The sequence below is a fragment of the Stegostoma tigrinum genome, chromosome 1 (genome assembly GCF_030684315.1).
Source record: "Stegostoma tigrinum isolate sSteTig4 chromosome 1, sSteTig4.hap1, whole genome shotgun sequence".
Lineage (NCBI taxonomy): Eukaryota > Metazoa > Chordata > Chondrichthyes > Orectolobiformes > Stegostomatidae > Stegostoma > Stegostoma tigrinum.
The window spans coordinates 162,503,602-162,528,288 of record NC_081354.1 but is presented as its reverse complement, the minus strand read 5'-3'; the positions used below and the strand labels follow the sequence as shown (position 1 = coordinate 162,528,288).

Genomic DNA, 24,687 nt, shown 5'->3' with positions numbered 1-24,687 from the left:
GTTAGCTCTGAATTTTTTCCTCCTTAGATGCTTCCAGACCTGCTGAGCTTTTCCAGCAACTTCTATTTAAGATCTGGTTAGTATTTGTCTATTAAGTTGCTTGATTTTAGGACAGAGCAAGAACTGCAGATGCTGGAGTTAGAGTCAATACAGTGTATAACTGGAGGAACACAGGTCAGGCAGCAACAGAGGAGCTGGAGAGTTGATGTTTCAGGCCTAGACCCTCCATCAGGACTGGGGACCTTCTGTGTTGCTCCACCTCAACACTATCAACCCTTAATGATTTTATATGCTTTAATGAGAGTAGATAGTGGCGTAGGAATAATGTCACAATTTGTAATCCCAAGCCAAACCTAATTTTTCTCAGTTCAAATTCCCGTGAAAACTGGCAGAATTTGAATTCACGTGTTAAATTTCAAAGTGGAGAGCTAGTTCTCATACTGGTTATCATGAAATGATCAACTGTCATTAAAAATCCAACTGGATCACTAATGTTCATAAAGGTAGGAAACCTACAATTTAAAACCTGGTCTCACTTACAGACTGATAGCAACATAATCGGGTCTTAACAGCTCATTGAAATGACCTTACAAACCACTCAATTCAAAGTGATTAAGGATGGACAACAAATTCTGATTTTGCAACAGTTTCAAAGAAAGAAAGAATAAATCAAAATCTCTTCCTATTCTTCTATTGTGAATTCTACATAATCTTCACAACTGATGTTTATAACATTTCAGATTGAAACCATCTTTAATTGTGTTTCCTGGCCACTTCTCGGTGTCTATTTTAAAATTTGGAGCCCAAGGAGCAGTTGAATTAATTAATTACTTGTCTACTTTTTCTCAAAGAAACAGCACGAAGTTCGAATTTCTTCACTTACATCAAAAAGAATATGTCTCTTGAAAACTACGACTGATTTGCAGTTAAAACTCCAAATCAAACTAACATTCCTCAAAACGTGCACTAACAGGTTCATTCTGCTAACTGAAGTAAGGCTGACCGTTTTCAAAAAAAAAGGTACTCATAGAAAAGACTACCAATAAACGTTGGGAATCTCTACAATGAACCGTTATTGCGAGATGACTTGTTTTTAAAACTTGCTAGATTCACTGCTTAAAAAGTTAAATGCTTACTAAAAAAAAAATTAACAATTGCCCCTTCTACAAAATGGCAAGAAAACAATCTTTACAATGGACATATAAAAACTTTACACGTCTTGCACGGCGAAGGGGCGGTTATATTTAGTGCTTTGACCCCTATGTTTCATGTACTTCCTGGCGCGCTCTCTTCAGCTTCCCTTCCAGCCCCTAACACACGCACACACAGAGTGAGAGAGAAGCAAAGGCGCCTCACCTCGTCTACTGTCCGCTTCGGAAGGTGCAGGATCCCCAACAGCAATTTCAGCTTCACCGCCGATGATAAGCCGTGAAAACACACTCGGATGTTGTCCACAACGTCCTTAGTAAGTAAGGAGGCGATGCTGGGAGGCGCCCAGAGCTCATCGGCTGAGCCGAGTTTGTTGTGTAGCCACAAACCTGTGTCGCTCTCCCGCATGGACGCCATCTTGAAGAAGGAGATTTGAATGGACGGGCATTAACCGGGACGACGAGAGCCTTAGCTGCGGGCTCCGCCTTCTTGCCAAGGGACCACGCCCCCTCACCCCTAGGCTGCAATTCATCCACTGCAGCAGCGCCCGCATCAATGCCCCGCCCCCACACCTGTTAGGCGAGCCAACCAGCCAACGAGCTGTTACAGTTTTTGTCAGTCAACATGATTGACGTACTGGGGCCCTGGCCGGTCCGCATCGTCAATTGGTTAGGCCTCACGTCGATCACATGCATGATCGCCCCCCTGACCAACCGTTGATCGTCTGATCGGGTTGAGGTGGAGCGGTTTGGACTGATTGAGTGGTTTTAAATTTTAAGTCTTTGTTTCGGTTATTTTTTTAACTCAGATCGGTCCTGAGACTGATTTGTGCACGTTTAATAAAAAAATTGTTAAAAGAGCAGTTTATCGATAGATAATTGAAAATAACGCTGATTTTTTTTTCCGGCCCCTCCCCATCTCAAACAGGGTCGCTGCCGCCGCGATGATGGCTGTTCCTTCACTGTGTGTCTTCGTTCTGCTCGCTGCCGGATTGATAACTGAAGCTAATGGCGAGTCCGGGACCGTGATCCCGGCTGAAAGTAAGTTCCCACCTCCTCCGCCCCTGTCCAAGTCCTTTTGTTTTTTAACACAGCATCACAAATTGTATCTTCTCGGGGAGGGTTTGCTCACTGTACCGGATTGCCGGGAACCTCTAGGAGGCTGCTGAGAGCAAAACCAAGGCACTTGCTGGCGTAAAATAAAATGTCTTTGTTAAATGACCTTTGTATAATCTATGTATTAAAATTGAGGGCACGGGGTTGGGGGGGGGGGGAGAAAGCCTGTATAACTTAATGATCAAAATTCACCTAATTAGCAAATCGGTTGATTGATTTTGTTCTCCAGTTGTCATGGTGAGGGGCATATGTTGTGTAACCCAGTGGTGGGAAGATGTATGACTCTTAATTTCAGCCTAACCAAAGTTAGTAATTTTAATAGTGATTATGGTACAGGTATTGAATCTGCAGTTTGGAAACTTCGTAATTCCAGGATGGCAGTTTGAAAAGTTGGATTCAGATAAACAAAGTCTAGAATTTAAATTGGTAGTGAAAGTGACAATGAGACTGTCCAATTGTCAAACACATCCATCGATGTACCTTAAGGAAGGAAATCCTGTTTGTCCTTCTATGAAGCCTCAACAGCATTCAGTAGATAACTAGGGATGGCTCCAGCCAGCATAGCCTACATCCCAAGAATTAATTTTAAGAACTTCTGTTAAGTTTTGCTTCCAAAAAACGTTCCTTTCTGGTACTGTATTCAAGAAGGCTGAGGCAAAAACATAAGGGTATTGGATGTGAGTTTGCTCGCTGAGCTGGAAGGTTCGTTTTCAGACGTTTCATCACTATTTTTTATTTGAAAAAATATACTTTATTCGTAAGATGTACAAAAAATAAAACATGTTTACACACCTACCCAGTCATGCAAGCCGCTCCGGGTTACCCAGGGGGTACATACACCAGCTAAAGGAAAAAAACAAAGAAGGGAAAAAAAACAAAGCAAAGAAAATACCCCGGCAGTCGTCATCCCGCACAGTCCCAGTTGGCCCCCTGACCAGTTGGGGAAGGTGCCAGCTGGGCCCAGTTACCAGATAGGGTTCTTTTTCCTATTCTGGACGAGGGGGTTCATACGGTGGTCTTTCCCCACCGCGCCTTGGCGGCAGCTGCCCCAAGCTTCAGCGCGTCCCTCAGCACGTAGTCCTGGACCTTGGAGTGCGCCAGTCTGCAACACTCGGTCGGGGTCAGTTCTTTCAGCTGGCAGACCAGCAAGTTGCGGGCAGACCAAAGAGCGTTTTTCACCGCATTGATGGTCCTCCAGGCGCAGTTGATGTTGGTCTCGGTGTGCGTCCCTGGAAACAGCCCGTAGAGCACGGAGTCCCGCGTCATGGAGCTGCTCGGGACAAACCTCGACAAATACCACTGCATCCCCCTCCAGACCTCCTGCGCATAGGCACACTCTAGAAGGAGGTGATCGACAGTCTCGCCCCGCAGCCACCTCGAGGGCAGCGTGCAGTGGTGCAGAGATTCCGGGCATGCATAAAGGATCTCACTGGCAGAGCCCCTCTCACCGCCAGCCAAGCAATGTCCTTGTGCTTGTTTGAAAGTTCTGGCGATGAGGCATTCTGCCAAACGACTTTGGCAGTCTGCGTGGGGAACCACACGATGGGATCCACCCTCTCCTTTTCCCGAAGGGTCCCAAGGATACTACGTGCTGACCACTGCCTGATGGCCTTGTGGTCAAAGGTGTTTCTTTTCAAAAATTTCTCCACGAAGGACAGGTGGTACGGGACAGTCCAGCTACTCGGAGCGTTCCGCGGCAACGAGGCCAGGCCCATCCTTCGCAACACCGGGGACAGGTAGAACCTCAGTAAGTAGTGACACTTGGTGTTTGCGTACTGAGGATCTACGCACAGCTTGATGCAGCCGCACACAAAGGTAGCCGTCAGGGCGAGGGTGGCGTTCGGTACGCCCTTTTCCCCCCTTTTCCCGGGTCTTTGTACATGGTGTCCCTGCGGACCCAGTCCATCCTCGACCCTCAAATGAAGTGGGAGATGGCCCGGGTGACTGCAGCGGCGCAGGTCCAGGGAATAGGCCAGGCCTGCGCCACATACAACAATGCCGAAAGCCCCTCGCACCTGACAACCAGGTTCTTACCCGCGATGGAGAGGGACTGGAGCATCCACCTGCCCAGCTTCTGCTTCAATTTGGTGATACGCTCCTCCCAAGTCTTAGTGCACGCCCCAGCTCCATCAAACCAAACACCCAGCACCTTCAGGTAGTCTGTCCTGACGGTAAAGAGGATGAAGGAGCGGTCATCCCAGTTCCCGAAGAACATGACCTCGCTCTTACCCCTATTGACTTTGGCACCCGAGGCCAGTTCAAACTGGCCGCAGATGTCCAATAGTCTACTCACCGACCGACGATCGGTGCAGAAGACGGCGACATCGTCCATGTACAGGGAGGTCTTGACCTGAAGGCCTCCACTGCCTGGGATAGTCACGCCCTTCAGGCTCACGTCCTTCCTGATGGATGCGGCGAAGGGCTCCACACAGCACACGAACAAGGCAAGAGAGACCGGGCAGCCCTGCCTGACTCCAGATCTAACAGGAAAACTGTCTGATTCCCACCTGTTGATCGAGACTGCGCTAACTATGTTGGCGTAGAGCAGCCGGATCCAATTGCGGATGCCCTCCCCAAACCCCAATTTGGAGAGGACGTCCCTCACGTAAGCATGAGAGGCCCTGTCGAAGGCCTTCTCCTGGTCCAGGCTGACGAGGCAGGTGTCCACCTGCCTGTCCTGTACATAGGCGATCGTATCCCTGATGAGTGCGAGGCTCTCAGCGATCTTCCTGCCCGGCACAGCACAGGTTTGGTCAGGGTGAATCACTGACTCGAGGACAGACCTGACCCGGTTGGCCGTGACCTTGGCCAGGATTTTGTAGTCCACGTTCAAAAGTGAAATGGGACGCCAATTCTTAATTTCTTCCCTCTCCCCCTTCCTCTTGTAAATGAGGGTGATGATGCCCTTCCTCATGGACTTGCACATTTACCCTGCCCGAAGCGCACTATCGTACACCTCCAACAGGTCCTGGCTGACCAGGCCCCACAGAGCGGAATAAAGCTTGACCGGTAAGCCGTCACTTCCGGGAGTCCTATTCCTCTCCAAGGACTTGAGGGCTCTGGTCAGCTCGTCCAGGGATATCGGCTGGTCCAGCCAATCCCTCGTGCCGTCGTCTAAGACCTCCGTGATAGACAACAGGAACGACTCGGAGGCCACGCTGTCCGTGGGCTTTGTGTCGTACAGTCCGGCATAGAAGGATCTGCTGATCCTCAAAATGTCGGGCCGAGACGACGTCACCGAGCCGTCGTCCTCCTTCAGCCGGCTAAGCACGGAGCTCTCTTTGTGCATCTTCTGAAAGAAAAAACGCGAGCACGTCTCGTCCTGCTCCATGGAACGGACCCTGGACCGGAAGATTATCCTGGAGGCCTCCGCGGCAAAGAGCGAGGCTTGCTAGCCCCTCACCTCGCGGAGGTCCTCCGTGACATCGACCCCCATCAACTGCAGAAGGAGCAGGTTCTGCACCCTTTTCTGGAATCGCGACAGCTTTCCCCACCTCTCTCTTGCCTTCTGAACACCTTTTGAGGACAAAGAACCTCTTGATGTTCTCCTTCACCGTCTCCCACCAGTCGCCTGGAGACTCAAAGAGGGGTTTCACGGTTCTCCAACCGGCGTACTCCCTCTTAAGCTCCTCGACGTTCTCTGGGGTCAACAGAGTCGTGTTGAGCTTCCACGTCCCCTTGCCGGCCGGCTGGTCATCCTGTAAGTGACAGTCGGCCAGCAGGAAGCAGTGGTCAGAGAAGAACACCGGCTCGACGCCGGTGGACCTGACCGAGAACGCCCGCGACACAAACAGGAAGTCTATCCTTGAGCGGATAGACCCGTCTGGCCGCGACCAGGTGTACCTCTGCTGCGCTCCGTCTGCAGGGGTGCTGAAGACATCGAGCAGCTTGGCGTCCTTCACCGTGCCCATCAGGAATTTGGACGTGACGTCCAGTTGACTCCCCCCCACCCGCTGTCGCTACGCCGGATCTTCCATCTGCATCAATGATGCAGTTGAAGTCTCCGCCTAGGATGACCGGCCTGGACGTAGCCAGCAGGGGTGGAAGCTGCTGCAGGATGGCCAACCGCTCACTCCGTACTGCTGGGGCGTACACGTTGATCAGCCTCGGGGGAGCATTCCTATAGGTGACGTCAGCCACTAGGAGGCGCCACCCCACCACCTCCTGAACTTGAGAGATGGTGAAGTCGCGCCCCCGCAGCAGAATAGCCAGGCCCTAGGAGCGACAGTCGTTACCCCCCCCGACCAGATCGAAGGCGCACAGGTCCAGGTGCCGGACCATTTCCCGTACCTGCCGAGGTGCGGTATCCCGCACTCCTGCAGAAACAGGAGGTCCGCCTCGATGGTGTTCAGGTAGGCCAACGTGGATACACATCTTGCGGTGGACTTGACACTGCGCACATTAATGCTCGCAACTCGTACCCCCATTGTGGTCAGTGACCGCAGTACCCTGCCCAAGTCCAAGGTCCAGCCCCTCCATCTGTCCCTTCATGCCCATTGCCCGGGCTAACTGCTGGATGCTCTCCGGGCTCAGGAAACCGTCTGTGCTGCCTTCCGGGTGGCATCCTCCCGTCAGGGGTGCAGAGGCAGGAGGGTCCGGCTCCGGGTCAGGCTGGGGACGTGCTGTTTGCTCCTTCCCGCCTGGAAGTTCCGGGGGGCCCTCCAGTGCCCCAGCGGCCCTTGACTGGGTGTCGGAGGGAGCTTCAAGACGCCTCCCGTCACCTGGCAGCGGGGTGCTGCTTTCCTTCTCCCTCGAGATCTTTAACTTCTGCTTCGGGTGGGCCCTCTTTGAATCCCCCTCATCAGAGGAGCTCTTATAGCCCCCCTGTAGCTGCCTCTTCCCGCCTGATGGTTGCGGTTCCTGGGCCCGTCGACGCACCTTCCTCCTCGCTTTCTGGACTGTTGTCCACTCTCCTGGGTCGCCTGTCACCGCCTCCATCGACTCCGAGTTGTCGGCGGGGAGCGGAGCCTGCAGGGGTGCTTTGCTGGCCTCGGGCCCATCCTGCGGGGCTGGGCCCTCCTGCACGGCCTGGCCCTCCTGCACATTAGTGGGGTCCTTGCTGGGCCCTGGTGCCGCCTTCTCCTCCGGCGGGGGCTGGCCCCACATTGCCCCTGCCGGCGACCTGGGCGCAGGTGGTCCCCCGCTGCGGGCATGCCCTATAGAGGTGGCCCGCTTCCCCGCAAAGGTTGCAGCTTTTCTCTTGTGGGCAATCCTTTGCAACGTGTCCCTCCTCCCTGCAGATGGTGGCCTTGCAGTCGGCCGCCACGTGACCTGACCTACCACATGCATGGCAGACTTTAGGTTGCCCTGCATAGGTTAGGTAGCCCTTGCTCCCGCCGATCGCGAAGCTGGACGGTGGGCGTACGACATTCCCGTCCGCGCCCATCCTCAGCGTCACCTTGACCTGCCTCTTACTCGTCCAGATGCCAAAGGGGTCCATGATGTCAGTTAGGTCCCCTTCCACCTTCACGTACCTTCCGAGGAAGGTCAGGACATCAACTGCTGGCACATGTGGGTTGTACATATTTACAGTCACCATACGGCTCCTCTGCGCTGGCATCACAAACAGCGGGACAGCGGTCAATACAGAGAGGGGGCCTCACCTCCTTTCTCCTTGAAAACCTCCAGGAAGCGCACGCAAAGCTTGGCGCTCCTGAAGGTCACGTCGTAAAAACCTCCTCCAGGGAAATCCTGCAGGCAGTAAATGTCCACAGCAGCGAACCCACAACAGTCCAACAGGACCCTCTTCACGAAGAAGGTGCGGTCCACAGGTGCACCTCATCCAACTTCTTTACGGAAACACGGATGGTGTTCCAGACCCCCTGACCTGGGGCACGAGCACTTGCCGCAGCCATCATTGCAGGTTGGCTGCTCCCCCGAACCAGCGTTAGGCCGAAGCCAGCATTAAGATCCACTGGTTGCAAGGGTGCACAGCCAACCCGACGTCCTCCTTTCACCTCCAAGACAGCACTCTCCTCCTCTCGGTCCACAAGAGAGTGGGTCTTTATTGTGTTCCAGATGTAAGCTGGTTCACTGAGCTTGCCGGTTTGTTCCCAGACGTTTCATCACCTTTTTTTTGATTTGAAAAAATATACTTTATTCATAGAATGTACAAAAAAATAAAACATTTATACACCTACCCAGTCATGCAAGCCACTCCCGGGTTACCCGGGGGTACGTACACCAACTAAAGGAAAAAAAAAACAAAACAGAGAAAAAAAAAACAAAGCAAAGAAACCGCCCCGGCAGTCGTCACCCCGCACAGTCCCACTTGGCCCCCTGACCAGTTGGGGAAGGCGCCAGCTGGGCCCAGTTACCAGATAGGATTCTTTTCCCTTTTCTGGACGAGGGGGCTCATACGGTGGTCTTTCCCCACCGCGCCTTGGCGGCGGCTGCCCCAAGCTTTAGCGCGTCCCTCAGCACGTAGCCCTGGACCTTGGAGTGCGCCAGTCTGCAACACTCGGTCGGGGTCAGTTCTTTCAGCTGGCAGACCAGCAAGTTGCGGGCAGACCAAAGAGCGTCTTTCACCGCATTGATGGTCCTCCAGGCGCAGTTGATGTTGGTCTCGGTGTGCGTCCCCGGAAACAGCCCGTAGAGCACGGAGTCCCGCGTCACGGAGCTGCTCGGGACGAACCTCGACAAATACCACTGCATCCCCCTCCAGACCTCCTGCGCATAGGCACACTCCAGAAGGAGGTGATCGACAGTCTCGTCCCCCCCGCAGCCACCTCGAGGGCAGCGTGCGGTGGTGCAGAGATTCCGGGCATGCATAAAGGATCTCACTGGCAGAGCCCCTCTCACCGCCAGCCAAGCAATGTCCTTGTGCTTGTTTGAAAGTTCTGGCGATGAGGCATTCTGCCAAACGACTTTGGCAGTCTGCGTGGGGAACCACACGACGGGATCCACCCTCTCCTTTTCCCGAAGGGTCCTGAGCATACTACGTGCTGACCACTGCCTGACGGCCTTGTGGTCAAAGGTGTTTCCTTTCAAAAATTTCTCCACGAAGGACAGGTGGTACGGAACGGTCCAACTACTCGGAGCGTTCCGCGGCAACGAGGCCAGGCCCATCCTTCGCAACACCGGGGACAGGTAGAACCTCAGTAAGTAGTGACACTTGGTGTTTGCGTACTGAGGATCTACGCACAGCTTGATACAGCCACACACAAAGGTAGCCGTCAGGGCGAGGGTGGCGTTCGGTACGCCCTTTCCCCCATTTCCCAGGTCTTTGTACATGGTATCTCTGCGGACCCGGTCCATCCTCGACCCCCAAATGAAGTGGAAGATGGCCCGGGTGACCGCAGCGGCGCAGGTCCAGGTAATAGGCCAGGCCTGCGCCACATACAACAGTACCGAAAGCCCCTCGCACCTGACAACCAGGTTCTTAGGCGCGATGGAGAGGGACCGGAGCGTCCACCTGCCCAGCTTCTGCTTAAATTTGGAGATACGCTCCTCCCAAGTCTTAGTGCATGCCCCAGCTCCACCAAACCAAACACCCAGCACCTTCAGGTAGTCTGTCCTGACGGTGAAGGGGATGAAGGAGCGGTCGTCCCAGTTCCCGAAGAACATGACCTCGCTCTTACCCCTATTGACTTTGGCACCCGAGGCCAGTTCAAACTGGCCGCAGATGTCCAACAGCCTACTCACCGACCGACGATCGGTGCAGAAGACGGCGACATCGTCCATGTACAGGGAGGTCTTGACCTGAAGGCCTCCACTGCCTGGGATAGTCACGCCCTTCAGGCTCACATCCTTCCTGATGGAGGCGGCAAAGGGCTCCACACAGCACACGAACAAGGCAGGAGAGACCGGGCAGCCCTGCCTGACTCCAGATCTAACAGGAAAACTGTCTGATTCCCACCCGTTGATCGAGACTGCGCTAACGATGTTGGCGTAGAGCAGCCGGATCCAATTGCGGATGCCCTCCCCGAACCCCAATTTGGAGAGGACGTCCCTCATGTAAGCATGAGAGACCCTGTCGAAGGCCTTCTCCTGGTCCAGGCTGACGAGGCAGGTGTCCACCCGCCTGTCCTGTACGTGGGCGATCGTATCCCTGATGAGCGCGAGGCTCTCAGCGATCTTCCTGCCCGGCACAGCACAGGTTTGGTCAGGGTGAATCACCGACTCCAGGACAGACCTGACCCGGTTGGCAATGACCTTGGCCAGGATTTTGTAATCCACGTTCAAAAGTGAAATGGGACGCCAATTCTTAATTTCTTCCCTTTCCCCCTTCCTCTTGTAAATGAGGGTGATGATGCCCTTCCTCATGGACTTGCACATTTCCCCTGCCCGAAGCGCACTATCGTACACCTCCAGCAGGTCCTGGCCGACCAGGCCCCACAGAGCAGAATACAGCTCGACCGGTAAGCCATCACTTCCGAGAGTCCTATTCCTCTGCAAGGACATGAGGGCTCTGGCCAGCTCGTCCAGGGATATCGGCCGGTCCAGCCACTCCCTCGTGCCGTCGTCTAAGACCTCCGTGATAGACGACAGGAACGACTCGGAGGCCGTGCTGTCCATGGGCTTCGTGTCGTACAGTCCGGCATAGAAGGATCTGCTGATCCTCAAAACGTCGGGCCGAGACGACGTCACCGAGCCGTCGTCCTCCTTCAGCCGGCTAAGCACAGAGCTCTCTTTGTGCACCTTCTGAAAGAAGAAACGCGAGCACGTCTCGTCCTGCTCCACAGAGCGGACCCTGGACCGGAAGATTATCCTGGAGGCCTCCGCGGCGAAGAGCGAGGCTTGCTGGCCCCTCACCTCGCGGAGGTCCTCCGTGACATCGACCCCCATCAACTGCAGAAGGAGCAGGTTCTGCAACCTTTTCTGGAATCGCGACAGCTTTCCCCGCCTCTCTCTTGCCTTCTGAACACCCTTGAGGACAAAGAACCTCTTGATGTTCTCCTTCACCGTCTCCCACCAGTCGCCTGGAGACTCAAAGAGGGGTTTCACGGTTCTCCAACCGGCGTACTCCCTCTTAAGCTCCTCGACGTTCTCTGGGGTCAACAGAGTCGTGTTGAGCTTCCACGTCCCCTTGCCGGCCGGCTGGTCGTCCTGTAAGTGACAGTCGGCCAACAGGAGGCAGTGGTCAGAGAAGAACACCGGCTCGACACCAGTGGATCTGACCGAGACCGTCCGTGACACAAACAGGAAGTCTATCCTTGAGCGGATAGACCCGTCTGGCCGCGACCAGGTGTACCTCTGCTGCGCTCCGTCTGCAGGGGTGCTGAAGACGTCGAGCAGCTTGGCGTCCTTCACCGTGCCCATCAGGAATCTGGACGTGACGTCCAGTTGAATCCCCCCACCCGCTGTCCCCACGCCGGATCTTCCATCTGCATCAATGATGCAGTTGAAGTCTCCGCCTAGGATGACCGGCCTGGACGTAGCCAGCAGGGGTGGAAGCCGCTGCAGGACGTCCAACCGCTCACTCCGTACCACTGGGGCGTACACGTTGATCAGCCTCAGGGGAGCATTCCTGTAGGTGATGTCAGCCACTAGGAGGCGCCCCCCCACCACCTCCTGAACTTGAGAGATGGTGAAGTTGTGCCCCCGCAGCAGAATAGCCAGGCCCGAGGAGCGACAGTCGTTACCCCCCGACCAGATCGAAGGCCCACAGGTCCAGGCGCCGGACCATTTCCCGTACCTGCCGAGGTGCGGTATCCCGCACTCCTGCAGAAACAGGAGGTCCGCCTTGATGGTGGTCAGGTAGGCCAACGTGGACACACATCTCGCGGTTGACTTGATGCTGCGCACATTAATGCTCGCAATTCGTACCCCCATTGTGGGCAGTGACCGCAGTACCCTCCCCAAGTCCAAGGTCCAGCCCCTCCATCTGTCCCTTCATGCCCATTGCCCGGGCTAACTGCTGGACGCTCTCTGGGCTCAGGAAACCGTCTGTGCTGCCTTCCGGGTGGCATCCCCCCCGCCAGGGGTGTGGAGGCAGGAGGGTCCGGCTCCGGATCAGGCTGGGGACGTGCTGTTTCCTCCTTCCCGCCTGGAAGTTCCGGGGGGCCCTCCAGTGCTCCAGCGGCACTTGACTGGGTGTCGGAGTGAGCCTCAGGACGCCTCCCGTCACCTGGAAGCGGGGTGCTGCTTTCCTTCCCCCTCGAGACCTTTAACTTCTGCTTCAGGTGGGCCCTCTCCGAATCCTCCTCGTCAGAGGAGCTCTTATAGCCCCCCTGTAGCTGCCTCTTCCCTCCTGATTGTTGCGGTTCTTGGGCCCGTCGACGCACCTTCCTCCTCGCTTTCCGGACTGTAGTCCACTCCCCTGGGTTGCCTGCCGCCGCCTCCACTGGCTCCGGGTTGTCGGGGGGGATCGGAGCCTGCAGGGGTGCTTTGCTGGCCTCGGGCCCCTCCTGCAGGGCTGGGCCCTCCTGCACGGCCTGGCCCTCCTGCACATTAGTGGGGTCCTTGCTGGGCCCTGGTGCCTTCCTCTCCTCCGGGGGGGCTGGCCCCGCATTTCCCCTGCCGGCGACCTGGGCGTAGGTGGTACCCCGCCGCGGGCATGCCCTATAGAAGTGGCCCGCTTCCCCGCAAAGGTTGCAGCTTCTCTCTCGTGGGCAATCCTTTGCAAGGTGTCCCTCCTCCCTGCAGATGGTGGCTTTGCAGTCGGCCGCCACGTGACCTGACCTACCACAGGCATGGCAGACTTTAGGTTGCCCTGCATAGGTCAGGTAGCCCCTGCTCCCGCCGATCGCGAAGCTGGACGGTGGGTGTGCGACATTCCCGTCTGCGCCCATCCTCAGCGTCACCTTGACCTGCCTCTTACTCGTCCAGATGCCAAAGGGGTCCACGATGTCAGTTAGGTCCCCTTCCACCTTCACATACCTTCCGAGGAAGGTCAGGACATCAACTGCTGGCACATGCGGGTTGTACATGTGTACAGTCACCATACGGCTCCTCTGTGCTGGCATCACAAACAGTGGGACAGCGGTCAATACAGAGAGGGGGCCCTCACCTCCTTTCTCCTTGAAAACCTCCAGGAAGCGCTCGCAAAGCTTGGCACTCCGGAAGGTCACGTCGTAAAAACCCCCTCCGGGGAAATCCTGCAGGCAGTAAATGTCCGCAGCAGCAACCTCACAACAGTCCAACAGGACCCTCTTCACGAAGAAGGTGCGGTCCACAGGTGCACCTTCATCCACCTTCTTTACAGAAACACGGATGGTGTTCCGGACCCCCTGACCTGGGGCACGAGCACTTGCCGCAGCCATCGTTGCAGGTTGGCTGCTCCCCTGAACCAGCGTTAGGCCGAAGCCAGCATTAAGATCCACTGGTCGCAAGGGTGCACAGCCAACCCGACGTCCTCCTTTCACCTCCAAGACAGCACTCTCGTCCTCTCAGTCCACAAGAGAGTGGGTCTTTATTGTGTTTGAGATGTAAGCTGGTTCACTGAGCTGTAAGGTTTGTCCCCAGATGTTTCATCACCATTCTAGGTAACATCATCAGTGAGCCTCCGGTGAAGCGCTGGTGCTATGTCCCGCTTTCTATTTATCTGTTTAGGTTTCCTTGAATTGGTGATGTCATTTCCTGCATTGGTGATATCATTTCCTGTTCTGTTTCCTCAGAGGATGGTAGATAGGCTCCAAATCAATGTGTTTGTTGATGGAGTTCCAGCTGGAATGCCATGCTTCTAGGAATTCTCGTGCGTGTCTCTGTTTGGCAAACAAACAAGCAAAATGAACGTCATTTACAAAATACCTTGCAAGGACTGTGACAAACACTGCATTGGACAAACGGGCAGAAAGCTAGCCATCAGGATACACGAACATCAACTAGCCACAAAAAGACATGATCCGCTATCACTCGTATCCTTACATACAGATGAGGAAGGACACCACTTTGATTGGGACAACACATGCATCTTAGGACAAGCCAAACAGAGACATGCACGAGAATTCCTAGAAGCATGGCATTCCAACCGGAATTCCATCAACAAACACATTGATTTGGAGCCCATCTACCACCCTCTGAGAAAAAGAACAGGAAATGACATCACCAACACAGGAAATGACATCACCAACCCAAGGAAACCTAAACAGATAAATAGAAAGCGGGACATAACACCAGCGCTTCGTCGGAGGCTCACTGATGATGTTACCTAGAATGGTGACGAAACGTCTGAAAACGAACCTTCCAACTCAGCGAGCAAACTCACATCCAGAGCCTCAACCTGAGGTACAAATCTTCTCAAAACTCGCTAATATAGGGATATGGATACCCCTGTTATTAGCTTAATATTTTGCCTAATTATCTTGTTTTCCAAAGTCAGCAGGGTTTTGTGGAAAAAAGTAATGTTTTAAGCGATATGCCGTGGGTAGAGAGAAACCAATTTGCTGCACTCTGAATAAATTTCAGGAGACATTTGATAAGAAGGCTTTTGTGGAAACTAAAAGCACACAATGTAGGGTGTAATAAGCTAACAGGAAACAGTAGAAGTACTTGGGTTGTTTTCTTGTTAACAATATTTAATGGTGTGCCACAGGGATCAGTGCCAGGGGTCTGCTGTCTTTGTAATTGTTTAAATGACTTGGATGAAGGTTCCAAAGGTGGAGTTGCTAACTTTGCTCAGGAACTTAAGGATAGATAGGGAAGTAAGTTGTGAAGAGACTTGCAAGAGAAATGAATATAGAACATGTAATTAGGAAAGTTACATAATTGTTACTTATTATGTGGAAGATGAAATACAAAATAGAGAGGTTATGCTTTAGCTGTACACGGCAATAGTGAGACCACACTTAGAACACCGTGTCCATATTAATATTATTTAAGGGTGGATGCAAATGTCCTGGAGGCATTTCAGAGAAGGTTTATTAGTAATCCCTGGATTGAGATATCGTGTTCAGGAAAGGTTGGGCAGGCTATACTAGTATTCACTGGAGTTCATAAGAGTACAAGGTGACTTGACTGAAGCATACAGAATGCTGAGGGGTCTTGACAAGATGAAAGTTGAAAGGATGGTTCCTCTGCATCTGTGGGTCACTCATCTAAAATGAGTTTGTTTTCTCTCAGTTGAATCTTTGCAACTCTTCTCAAAGCTAGTGGAAGCAGAGTCTTTCAAGCGTTTTTATTGTAGAAGTACCAAAAGGTCTGCTTCCGTGCTGTATAACTATATAATTCCATGTCTCTAGGTAGATTGTTGATAAGCAATCAGATACAGGGTTATTAGGGTATGTGGAAAAGTAGAACTATCAGATTGCTTGTGATTTTTTGTGGTGGAGTGGGTTTGAGGAGGAGCAGTGTTCTGCTGTGTCAAGTGACACTTGCAAAGAAATAATCTCAGTAGAAAATAGGAACACGAATAGGACATTCGGCCTCTTAACCATGTTCCACCATTTCATCGAGATCACAGCTGATCTGTGGCCTAACTCCATATACCTGTCTTTGGCCCATATCTCTCAATACTTTCATTCAACGAAAATGTATCTATCTCAAATTTAAAACCAGCAACTTGTCCAGCATCCTCTGCCATGTGTTGAAATTAGTTCCAAACGTCTACAGTCGATTCTGCTATAACGCGAATTGGCTATAACACGACTGACAAATAGGGGAACACTGGTTCTAAAGCACAAACTTGTGTTGGCTATAACGTGATTCCATTGGTGGCAGAAGAGTAAGCCATTGACATCACATGATCGTTTCATGGGCTTTGTTCTCAGCATGCCGTCAGAGGAGCTCTCGAGGATCAAAGAACATTTTATGTTGATCTTGCAAAGCTAGTTGGATCTGAAGAAGTGGAGAACGAGGATGTTGAAGAGCTGCTTGAGTCCCATTGTGAAGATCTCTATAACCGATCTACAACAACTTGTTGCTGAGGGGGAAGTGGAAGCTGAAGACAAAGTCCAGGATGCAGCACCATGAGCTTTCCACTTCTGTTTTGTCTTCTATCCTGCGGGACATTGATAACCAGTTGTAGCAGTTAGAGGACAACAATTACAATGTGGAATACAGCAGGGTAGCAGTTCACTGAATAAGATCATATTTGACACCCTGTGAACAGCTTCTTCGTGAAAGAAGGAAAAGGGCAAAGCAGCAAAAACTGTCTTCTAAGTGTCCTTTTTTAAGCCAACCACCAAGAAACAATGAACCACAGCCACCCACTTCTCAATTAACTATTTTTCACCCTAACCCTGCCACCACAACTGCATCCAGAGCAGGTGATGATGAAGACGACGACAACCTTCAGCCGCTGCATTAACAGAGCAACCTCAAAACACCTCCACCCATCAGGTCAGCTTGGCTTGACACTTTTTCAAGGTAAGGTGTTAAATTTACTTTTATTTCATTATTAGGTATGAATTAAACATTTATTCAAACTGTGTTATCCTTTGTTGGGATTTTGAGTTTTTTTTTGTTTGTTTGTGTTTTTTTGGTGGCATGCCCCTAGTCTTGCATTTCCCATTGGCCGCATTATTTCTATGGCACAATTTTCTATAACACAATGTTGTGCAGGAACGCAGCTATCGTGTTATAGCAGAACTGACTGACAACCCTTTTGAATGTTGAACTGTTTCATTGCACTGCTCCTGAACAATCTAGCCCTAACTCTCTCAGACTCGTAGTTCTAGAATCCCCAACCAGTGGAAATAGTTCATCCCTATCTACCTTGACTGTTCCTGTTGATATTTTGAAGACTTTGATCAGATCACCCTTTGGCCTTCTACATTCTGGAGAAAAAGTGGTGAGGAGCTATGTTCAGTTGCATGGAAAAAATTTAAGGGGTAAGAGGGATCAGGAGAGGCTGATTTCCAGAATAAGTAATAGGGCAGACAGTAGGGAAAGGATGCGGGATTAAGGGTGTTGCACTTATACGCATAATATACAGAACAGGATAAATAAGCTTGTGGTGCAAATTAAAATTGGCAGATGCGATGTTATGGTATAACAGATATGACTGCAAAAGGATCAGGGCATGGGACTAAATATCTTAGGATACATGTCCTGACGATAGGACAGGCATATGCAGAGGGCTTTGAGGCTGCCTTCTTATTAAGAAATGAAATTAAATCAATAGCAAAAAGCAGTATGGGTTTGGGAGGCATAGAATCTGTATGGGTAGCGTTGAAGAACTGTAAAGGAAAGAAGTCGGTGATGGTAGTTATGTACAGGACCCCTAGCAGGAGTCAAGATGGGCAGCAGGAAATAGAAGACAGAAACGGCATGTAAGAAAGGGACAGCATAAAAGCAAAAGAAAAAGCATACCATGTGGTGCAGATTAGTGGGAAGCCTGAGGATTGGAAAGCCTGTAAAAACCAGAAGCAATATGGGCAGGAGAAGATGAAAGATCAGGATGAGCTAACCAGTAATATTCAAGAAGATTGCAAGATTTTTTTTTCTAAGATAAGAGGTAAAGGAAAGACAAGATTGGACGTTGGACTGCTGGAAAATGAGTTTGAGGAGGTAGTAATTGGGAACAAAGCAATGCTGGAGGAACTGAATAGATATTTTACATCAGTTTTCATGGTGGAAGGCACCAGTATCAGACCAGAATGGGCTGAAGTTATCATCTATGGAAAAGTTGATGCAGAAGTTGAAAGATCTGAAGATTGGACCAGATGGATTACACCTGACGGTTCTGAACGAGATAGCTGAGAGATTGTGGAGGTGTTGGTGATTTTCAGGAATTGCTGGAGTCAGGGAGGGTTCCAGAGTATTGGGAAAATGGCTAATGTAACACTCTCTGTTTAAGAAGTGAGTGAATCAAGACAGGAAAGCATAGGCTGGTTGGTCTGACCTGCATTGTTGGTAAGATTTTAGAGCTCCTTATTAAGGATAAGCTTGCTGAGTACTTGGAAGTGTGTGTAAAATAGTGCTGAATCAGCATGGCTTCTTCAACGGAGGTCATGACTAACAAATTTGTTAAAATTATTTGAGGAGGTAACAAGCAAGTTAGACAAAAGCGAACCAGTGGATGTGATCTGTCTGAATTTCTAGAAGGTTTTTGACAAGGTGGCACACAGGAGGTTAATACGATAAGAGCCTGTGGTGTTAGGGACAATGGACTAGCATGGATAGAGGAATGGCTGGCTGGCACAAGGCAGAGAGTAGGAATAAAGGGACATTTTTCAAGATGGCAGTCAATAGGTAGTGAAGTTCTGCGGGAGCCAGTGTTGGGACCACAGCTATTCACATTATACATTAATGATCTAGATGAAAGACCTGATGGCATTGTTGCTAAGTTTGCAGGTGACTCAAAGATAGGTAGAGAGTCAGGTAATGTTTGGTAAGCAAGAAGGTTACAGAAGGACTTGGACAAGCTAAAAGAGCAAAAAGAAGTGGCAGATGGAATACAATCTGGGAAAGTGAGGTTATTCATCTAGGTAGGAAGAATAGATGCATAGACTATTTTCTTGGGAAAGCATTTAGAAATCTGAAGCACAAGGGGATTTAGGAATCCTAGTTCAGATTCTTGAGGTTAACATGCATGTTCAGTTGGCAGTTATGAAGGCACATGCAATGTTAACATTCAGTTTGAGAGGACTGGATAAGGAGCAGGGATGTACTACTGAGGCTGTATAAGGCTCTGACCAGACTGTGTTTGGAAAACTGAGAGCAGTTTTGGGCCCAGTATCTGAGGAAGGATGTACTGGCGTTGGTCAGAGTCCAGAGCAGATTTACAAAAATGATCCTGGAGTGAATGAGGAGCAGATGAGAGCTCTGGGTCTGTACTCAATGGATTTTGAAAGGATGAGTGGGAATCTCATTGGAACTTCAAGAATACTGAGACGCCTGGCTAACATGGATGTGGAGAAATGAAAAGCTGTTGTAATGCTGCATCCTCAACTTCATCTTCCACTTCCCCCTCAGCAACAAGTTGTTGTAGATCACCTGTACAGAGGTCTTCACAGTGGGACTCAAGCAGCTCTTCAACATCCTCGTTCTCCACTTCTTCAGATCCAACTAGCTTTGCAAGACCAACACAATGTTCTTTGATCCTCAGGAGCTCCTCTGATGGCATGCTAAGAACAAAACCCATGAAACAATCATGTGATGTTAATGGCTTACTCCTCTGCCCACCAATGGAATCACATTATAGCCAACACAAGTTTGTGTTTTAGAACCAGTGTTCCCCTATTTGTCAGTTGTGTTATAGCCAATTCGCGTTATAGCAGAACTGACTTAGACGTTTGGAACTAATTTCAACACATGGCAGAGGATGCTGGACCAGTTGCTGTTTTAAATTTGAGACCGATACATTTTTGTTGAGTGAAGGTATTGAGAGATATGGGCCAAAGACAGGTGTATAGGAGAGACTGAAATCTAAGGGCACAGCCTCAGAGTGAAGTGACAACTCTCTAGAACTGAGCTGAGGATTTTCTTCAGCAGGAGGATGGTACATCTGTGGAACTCATTGCCTTGATAGCCTTCGGTGGCAATGTCATTGAGATCTATTTAAAACAAAGATAAATGGGTTCTTGATTAGTAAGGGAATTGCAAATGATGGGGAGAAGCCAGGGTAATGGGTTTGGGAAACATATAGGCTGTGATTTGAGTGATGAAGCAGGCCGATCGGCTGAGTGGCCTAATGCTGTCCCTATGTTTTATGGTCTTGTGTAAATAACATCAGGCTGAAGTTAGGGCACTGTGCTTGCACTTGTGGCCACCACACTATGGAAAGGATGCGATCACATTAGAATGGGTGCAGAGGGGAGTCCCCAAGATGTTGCTTGGGCTGGAGTGATTCAGCTATGAAGTGAGAGGCTGAGAGGGGTTCTTATTGCGGTATATAAAGCTCCTAGGGTAAAAAAAGAAACATTCCAGAGATTTCTGGAACTCGCTGCTGAGAATGGAGCTATATTTGAGTACCCTCGAGACATTTAAAAATTATTTAGATGATCACTTGGCTTGCCATAGTCTACAAGACCATTGTCCAAGTGCTGGAAGACAGGATTAGGATAGATGGATGTTGATGATCTGTATGGACAAAATGGGCCAAAAGGTTACACTGAGGCCACCTGCAAGCTGGACGAGCAGCACCTCCTATTCTGCCTCGCTAGTCTACAGCAAGGTGGCCTAATCGTGGATTTTACCAGTTTCAAAATCTACCCTCTTCCTTCCGTCCTGCCTCCTTGACCTAACACAACCTGTCCATTTTTCCCACTTATCCTCCCCCCCCCCCACCTCACTGACCAATCCCCACCACTCCCTATCTGCACTTGCCTATCATTTTCCACAGCTTCACTCCTCTCTCTATTTACTTGTGTGCTCGCTTCCCCCCTCCCCATTTCTGAAGAAGGGTCCTGACCTGAAATGTCAACTTTCCCTGCTCCTCTGATGCTGCCTGGCCTGCTGTTTCTCCACCTCCACATTTTGTTTTCTCTGACTCCAGCATTTGCAGTTCTTAGCATCCCAATGGCCTCTCTGTGTGTAAGAGCTCCGAGTCTGACTGCAGTGCTGAGTTGGAGTGAAATGAATTATTCAGAGCAAATAGAGATGGCTTCAAGTGACTTGATTATCAAGTAGTCGGTATTTATTCAATTTAAACCCTGTGTAATATATTGTGCATATGAGCTATCTTGGTCTGAGTTGAGTTTTTCAATCTGTTTTGTGGTTATCCTAATTTTTGAAGAAACAGTACACATTAGTATTGGCTATAGCCATCTAGAAAGTAGTTAGATCAAGGTGTAGTATTTGTTTTCCGATTTTAAAAAGCATTGTACTCGGATTGTTACCACTGAAGTGCTCAAAATAAATGGCTGGAGGAGGGTGGATTTGGCCGAATTGCCTGGGAAGAATTTAATGACAAGTGACGAATCAGAAAAGTCATCCCATAGCTGAAACACCTCCTCATAGCGAACTTGCCAGCAAACAAAGGAAGGAACAGCCGCTGGGGAAGCAACAAGATTGCTGACAGCAGAAGGAAGTCTGAGGTCAAATCAGTGTTGGAAGAAATGGCCAGGTGAAGCAGGACCACTGGTTGAATGGTGAAATAGAGCCAGAACAGCCAAAGGACAGGTGAGATGTGAAGCTGTGGAGCCTGGGAGTCAGGCAGAGGTGAAATGAATTTGCAAATGGAGGAGAAGAATTGCAAGTAGGGTGAAGAGGAGCTGCAAAGATTAGATGGGAGCTGTGCAGTGGAGAGAGGGGTTGGCAGAAGAGGGGGTGCAAAGTTAGTGAGAATAATAAAGGAACCCCGAAAGATAGCTCTCAAAAATCTCAGTGGGGTCCTTCTAAAATATTCTGATCCCTGAATTACTACTGTAAATATCCAGTGGCAGTGTTTATGATAAATGCCAGTCATAAGATTTTGTTAACTACCTAGAATTCATTTTAGCTGTTTTAATGTTTTTTCCAAAGGTCGTCCCTGTGTTGACTGTCATGCATTTGAATTTATGCAGAGAGCATTACAAGACTTGAAAAGGACTGCAAATAACCTAAACACCAGGGTAAATGTGTATTGTTCACTATAACTAGTTGATAAAATAAATCAAAGCAGAACAAGTTAGAACATTTTATTGCTGAGAGCTATATGAAATTTATTAATGATTTAAACTTACAAGCAAAAGTGTTTGGCTTGTAGGTAATTACAAGTATTGATGTAACTAAGAATACATGGCCTAACCTTTAGAGGTAGTGAAATGTATGATACATTGCATTAACACTACGCAAATTGACAGATAACCTTTTGCAGCATATCTCCATTAAATCATCTGAATTACCATATGGGCTTGCAGTTGGAATAACAAAAGGGGTGGGGAAAGCGTCTCTCTCACCATGTAAAATATTGTTTAGCACATTTCATGGGCATACTTGATGGATAATCATAAGGCCAAATCACCTTAATTGCTGTTGTTGCTATTGCTTATCCCATTCCTGCTAGGAAGAGATCCGCTGCCATGTTACTCCACTCCTATCTATCTTGTGTCATCCTCACTCATCCGCTGTAGTTCAACTGCAGCCAAACTTACCTGTCATCCAATTATCCTAGGTTGACCCCTCATTCTGCTGCCCTTCAGTTTGTCTTAGAGGAGACATTGCTGCAGCTTTTGACCTCTGATTAAATGACCCATACTGATGTTTTCTGGATGTCATTTTAAAACGTCTTTTTTGCTGTTCTAATTCAAAATACGTCATCATTTGTCTTATTTGCATGTAGAATTTATAGACTGTCTTAGCATCTACAAAGTTTATTTCTTCCCAGAGATCTTTACTTAAACATGAAATATTCATGGTGGATGCTCAACTTGATCACAGCTTTTCAGCAGCGTTCATAGCTAATATTAAGGACCCACTTGAGAACAGATATGCATATTTATGTTTGAGGATGATTCATGTCCTTTTGATTTGTACCTTTTTAAAAGACTAATCGCAGAATCAGAATCACAACTATTATGGTGCAGAAGGAGGCCATTCAGCCCATCATGCCTGCACTGGTTCTGTTATCTGGTGCCAATCTCCTGTTTTTTCACATATCCCTGCATACCATTTCTATGCAAAAAAAAATCTAATGCCGTCTGAAATACCTTAGTTTTTGAATATGCCTCCACCATGTTCCCAAACAGTGTAATCCATTCTCCAACAACTCACCCTGTATGGAAAAGTCCCTTTCTCACATCACCCTTGCTTCATTTGCACATCACTTTAAACCTATGCTGTCTTGTTCCAGTCTCTTTTACAAGCAGAAACCGCTTCACTCTATCTATTCCATGCAGCTCACTAATGATTTTGAAAACCTCAATCAAATCTCCTCTTGGCCTTCTCTCCATGGAGAACAGTCCAACTTTTTCAGTCTCTATTTATAGCTAAGGTTCCTCATATCTGGTACTATTCTAGTAAGTGTCATAGTAGTAAATTGCTTCTGCATTCTCTCCAATGTGTTTGCGTCTTGCCAACAATGTGTCACCCACAACCATAGGCAGTACTTTAGCTGAGGTCTAACAAGTGTCTTTAAGAAGTTCAGCATTCACCTCTTTGCTCTTGTACTCAGTCCATATTAATAAAACCAAGAACATTGTATGCTTTATTTACTGTCTTCTCCACCTGTCCTGCCATTCGATGATCTGTATACTTTGATTAAGATTGTAAATTATGTTAGTATTTTTTTTGATGTAGTGCGGAAATCTGAAGTACTTTCAGCTGTATTTTAAATATTTCTTTAATCTTTTAAATGTTCTAAATTTATTTTTGTGCATATTAGAAATTATGATGGCTGCATACAGCATTATTCAAACTTTGCTGATTACTTGGAACTACAGTCAAATTGTAACATGGGATATAGATTATTTTTAAGAGGAAAGGGCACTTGAATATTAGCTGTGTTTGTAAGATTTTGAAAGATCAGTACATACCATTTTGATTATATATTTGATTACAGACTGATGACCTGCTGCTGAGAGTGGAAAAGCGGGCATTATGTGACTGTATGCCTTCAAACCTGTTAGCCTGATGTATCAGAGATGGGCCGTGACACTGCATATTCCTGTGTATCATGTGACCTACAAATGAAATATGTCTCAAATGATTGAGATGAGCTAAATATTCACAGTGTAATATTAAATATGTTTCAGAGACCTTTTTCAAAAAAAGGCAAATAGAACTATTTGATTCCTGAAGGCACTGTTCTTTGAAATTCTCTTGCTATTCCTGTCCTCAGGTGTTCCCTGAAAGTCATTTTCCTATCACTTTTTTTTGTTTCTCCCTTTCCCTTCAATTAATATTTCTAAATCTACTCAGCCTGTCTGTCTTTGATGCCAAATAGTTTGAAATGTATTTTTCCTGTGAGGAATATTTGTGTAAATGTGACTGCTTGTAGGATTTAATTTGTTTGCACTTCTATTTGTCCCACATTTAACTAGAAGGCATGAAATGTGATGTAATTACACAGTTTAATAATGTGTTTATCCATGTACTACTAACTTCTCAAAGGGATAGGGCAGGGAAAGGGAGTTGAGGAACCAGTTTAGACATGATTCTGTGTGCAGGTTAAAGGGGCCATTGGTCTACTCTTGTGTTCTTATAGGATTCCATAATGTTCAATTATTGGTGAGTAAAATGTACTTCACTGTCTGTTGTAATAAGATTTAAATATTTATTGGTGGAAAATGTGGTATTGTGTACCGTTAACAAGTAATTTTCTCTGCTAGTATATGTTTATCCTAAAAGTGTAACTTAGTTAACAACTTTCTGATGCATGTCAGAGGTATTATTTTAACATGCTGCATTGAAATAAATTCCTACTCAATTAAACTGATTTGTTGTATTTTTATTCGTGTAAAATCAGTGTGTGCATTATTCAATACTTTCTTCCTATTTCTTGAGTCATTCTGGGCGTTTCGCACAGGTTTGCTTGAACAGCCTTCCTTCCTTCTGCGTCTTCTTGAATTTAGTGCAAATTCACTTTTTTAAAAAAAAATGCTTTTTTTCCTTGTCCTGCACCTCATCTCCTGTTGCCTGACCATTAGGCAAATTGACATCCTGTTTCGAGATGGTTTGA

The 24,687-nt window shown here is 48.7% G+C and overlaps 2 protein-coding genes across 5 annotated transcripts in view; one reads left to right on the top strand and one right to left on the bottom strand.

Annotated features, from left to right (window-relative positions):
- The window catches only part of nelfa (negative elongation factor complex member A), a 66,223-nt gene extending 64,553 nt beyond the window's left edge, over positions 1-1,670 (bottom strand). Inside the window, exon 1 of the mRNA XM_048533559.2 lies at positions 1,357-1,670. Within this exon, the coding sequence (XP_048389516.1) occupies positions 1,357-1,566 (210 nt within the window). The 5' untranslated portion in view covers positions 1,567-1,670. The remainder of the gene's footprint in view (positions 1-1,356) is intronic.
- Positions 1,301-24,440, top strand: nicol1 (NELL2 interacting cell ontogeny regulator 1). 4 transcript variants are annotated; one of them, XM_048533570.1, is made up of 4 exons: positions 1,301-1,465; positions 2,077-2,189; positions 21,552-21,640; positions 23,569-24,440. In XM_048533570.1, exons 2-4 carry the CDS (start codon positions 2,093-2,095, stop codon positions 23,638-23,640), a joined length of 258 nt encoding a protein of 85 aa, XP_048389527.1. In that variant the 5' UTR covers positions 1,301-1,465; positions 2,077-2,092; the 3' UTR covers positions 23,641-24,440. The 4 variants fall into 4 exon arrangements, with proteins under 4 accessions (XP_048389527.1, XP_048389544.1, XP_048389555.1 ...); XM_048533587.1 differs by lacking the exon at positions 1,301-1,465 and adding an exon at positions 1,807-1,910; XM_048533598.2 differs by lacking the exon at positions 1,301-1,465 and adding an exon at positions 1,814-1,913.
- The last annotated feature ends 247 nt before the right edge of the window (positions 24,441-24,687 follow it).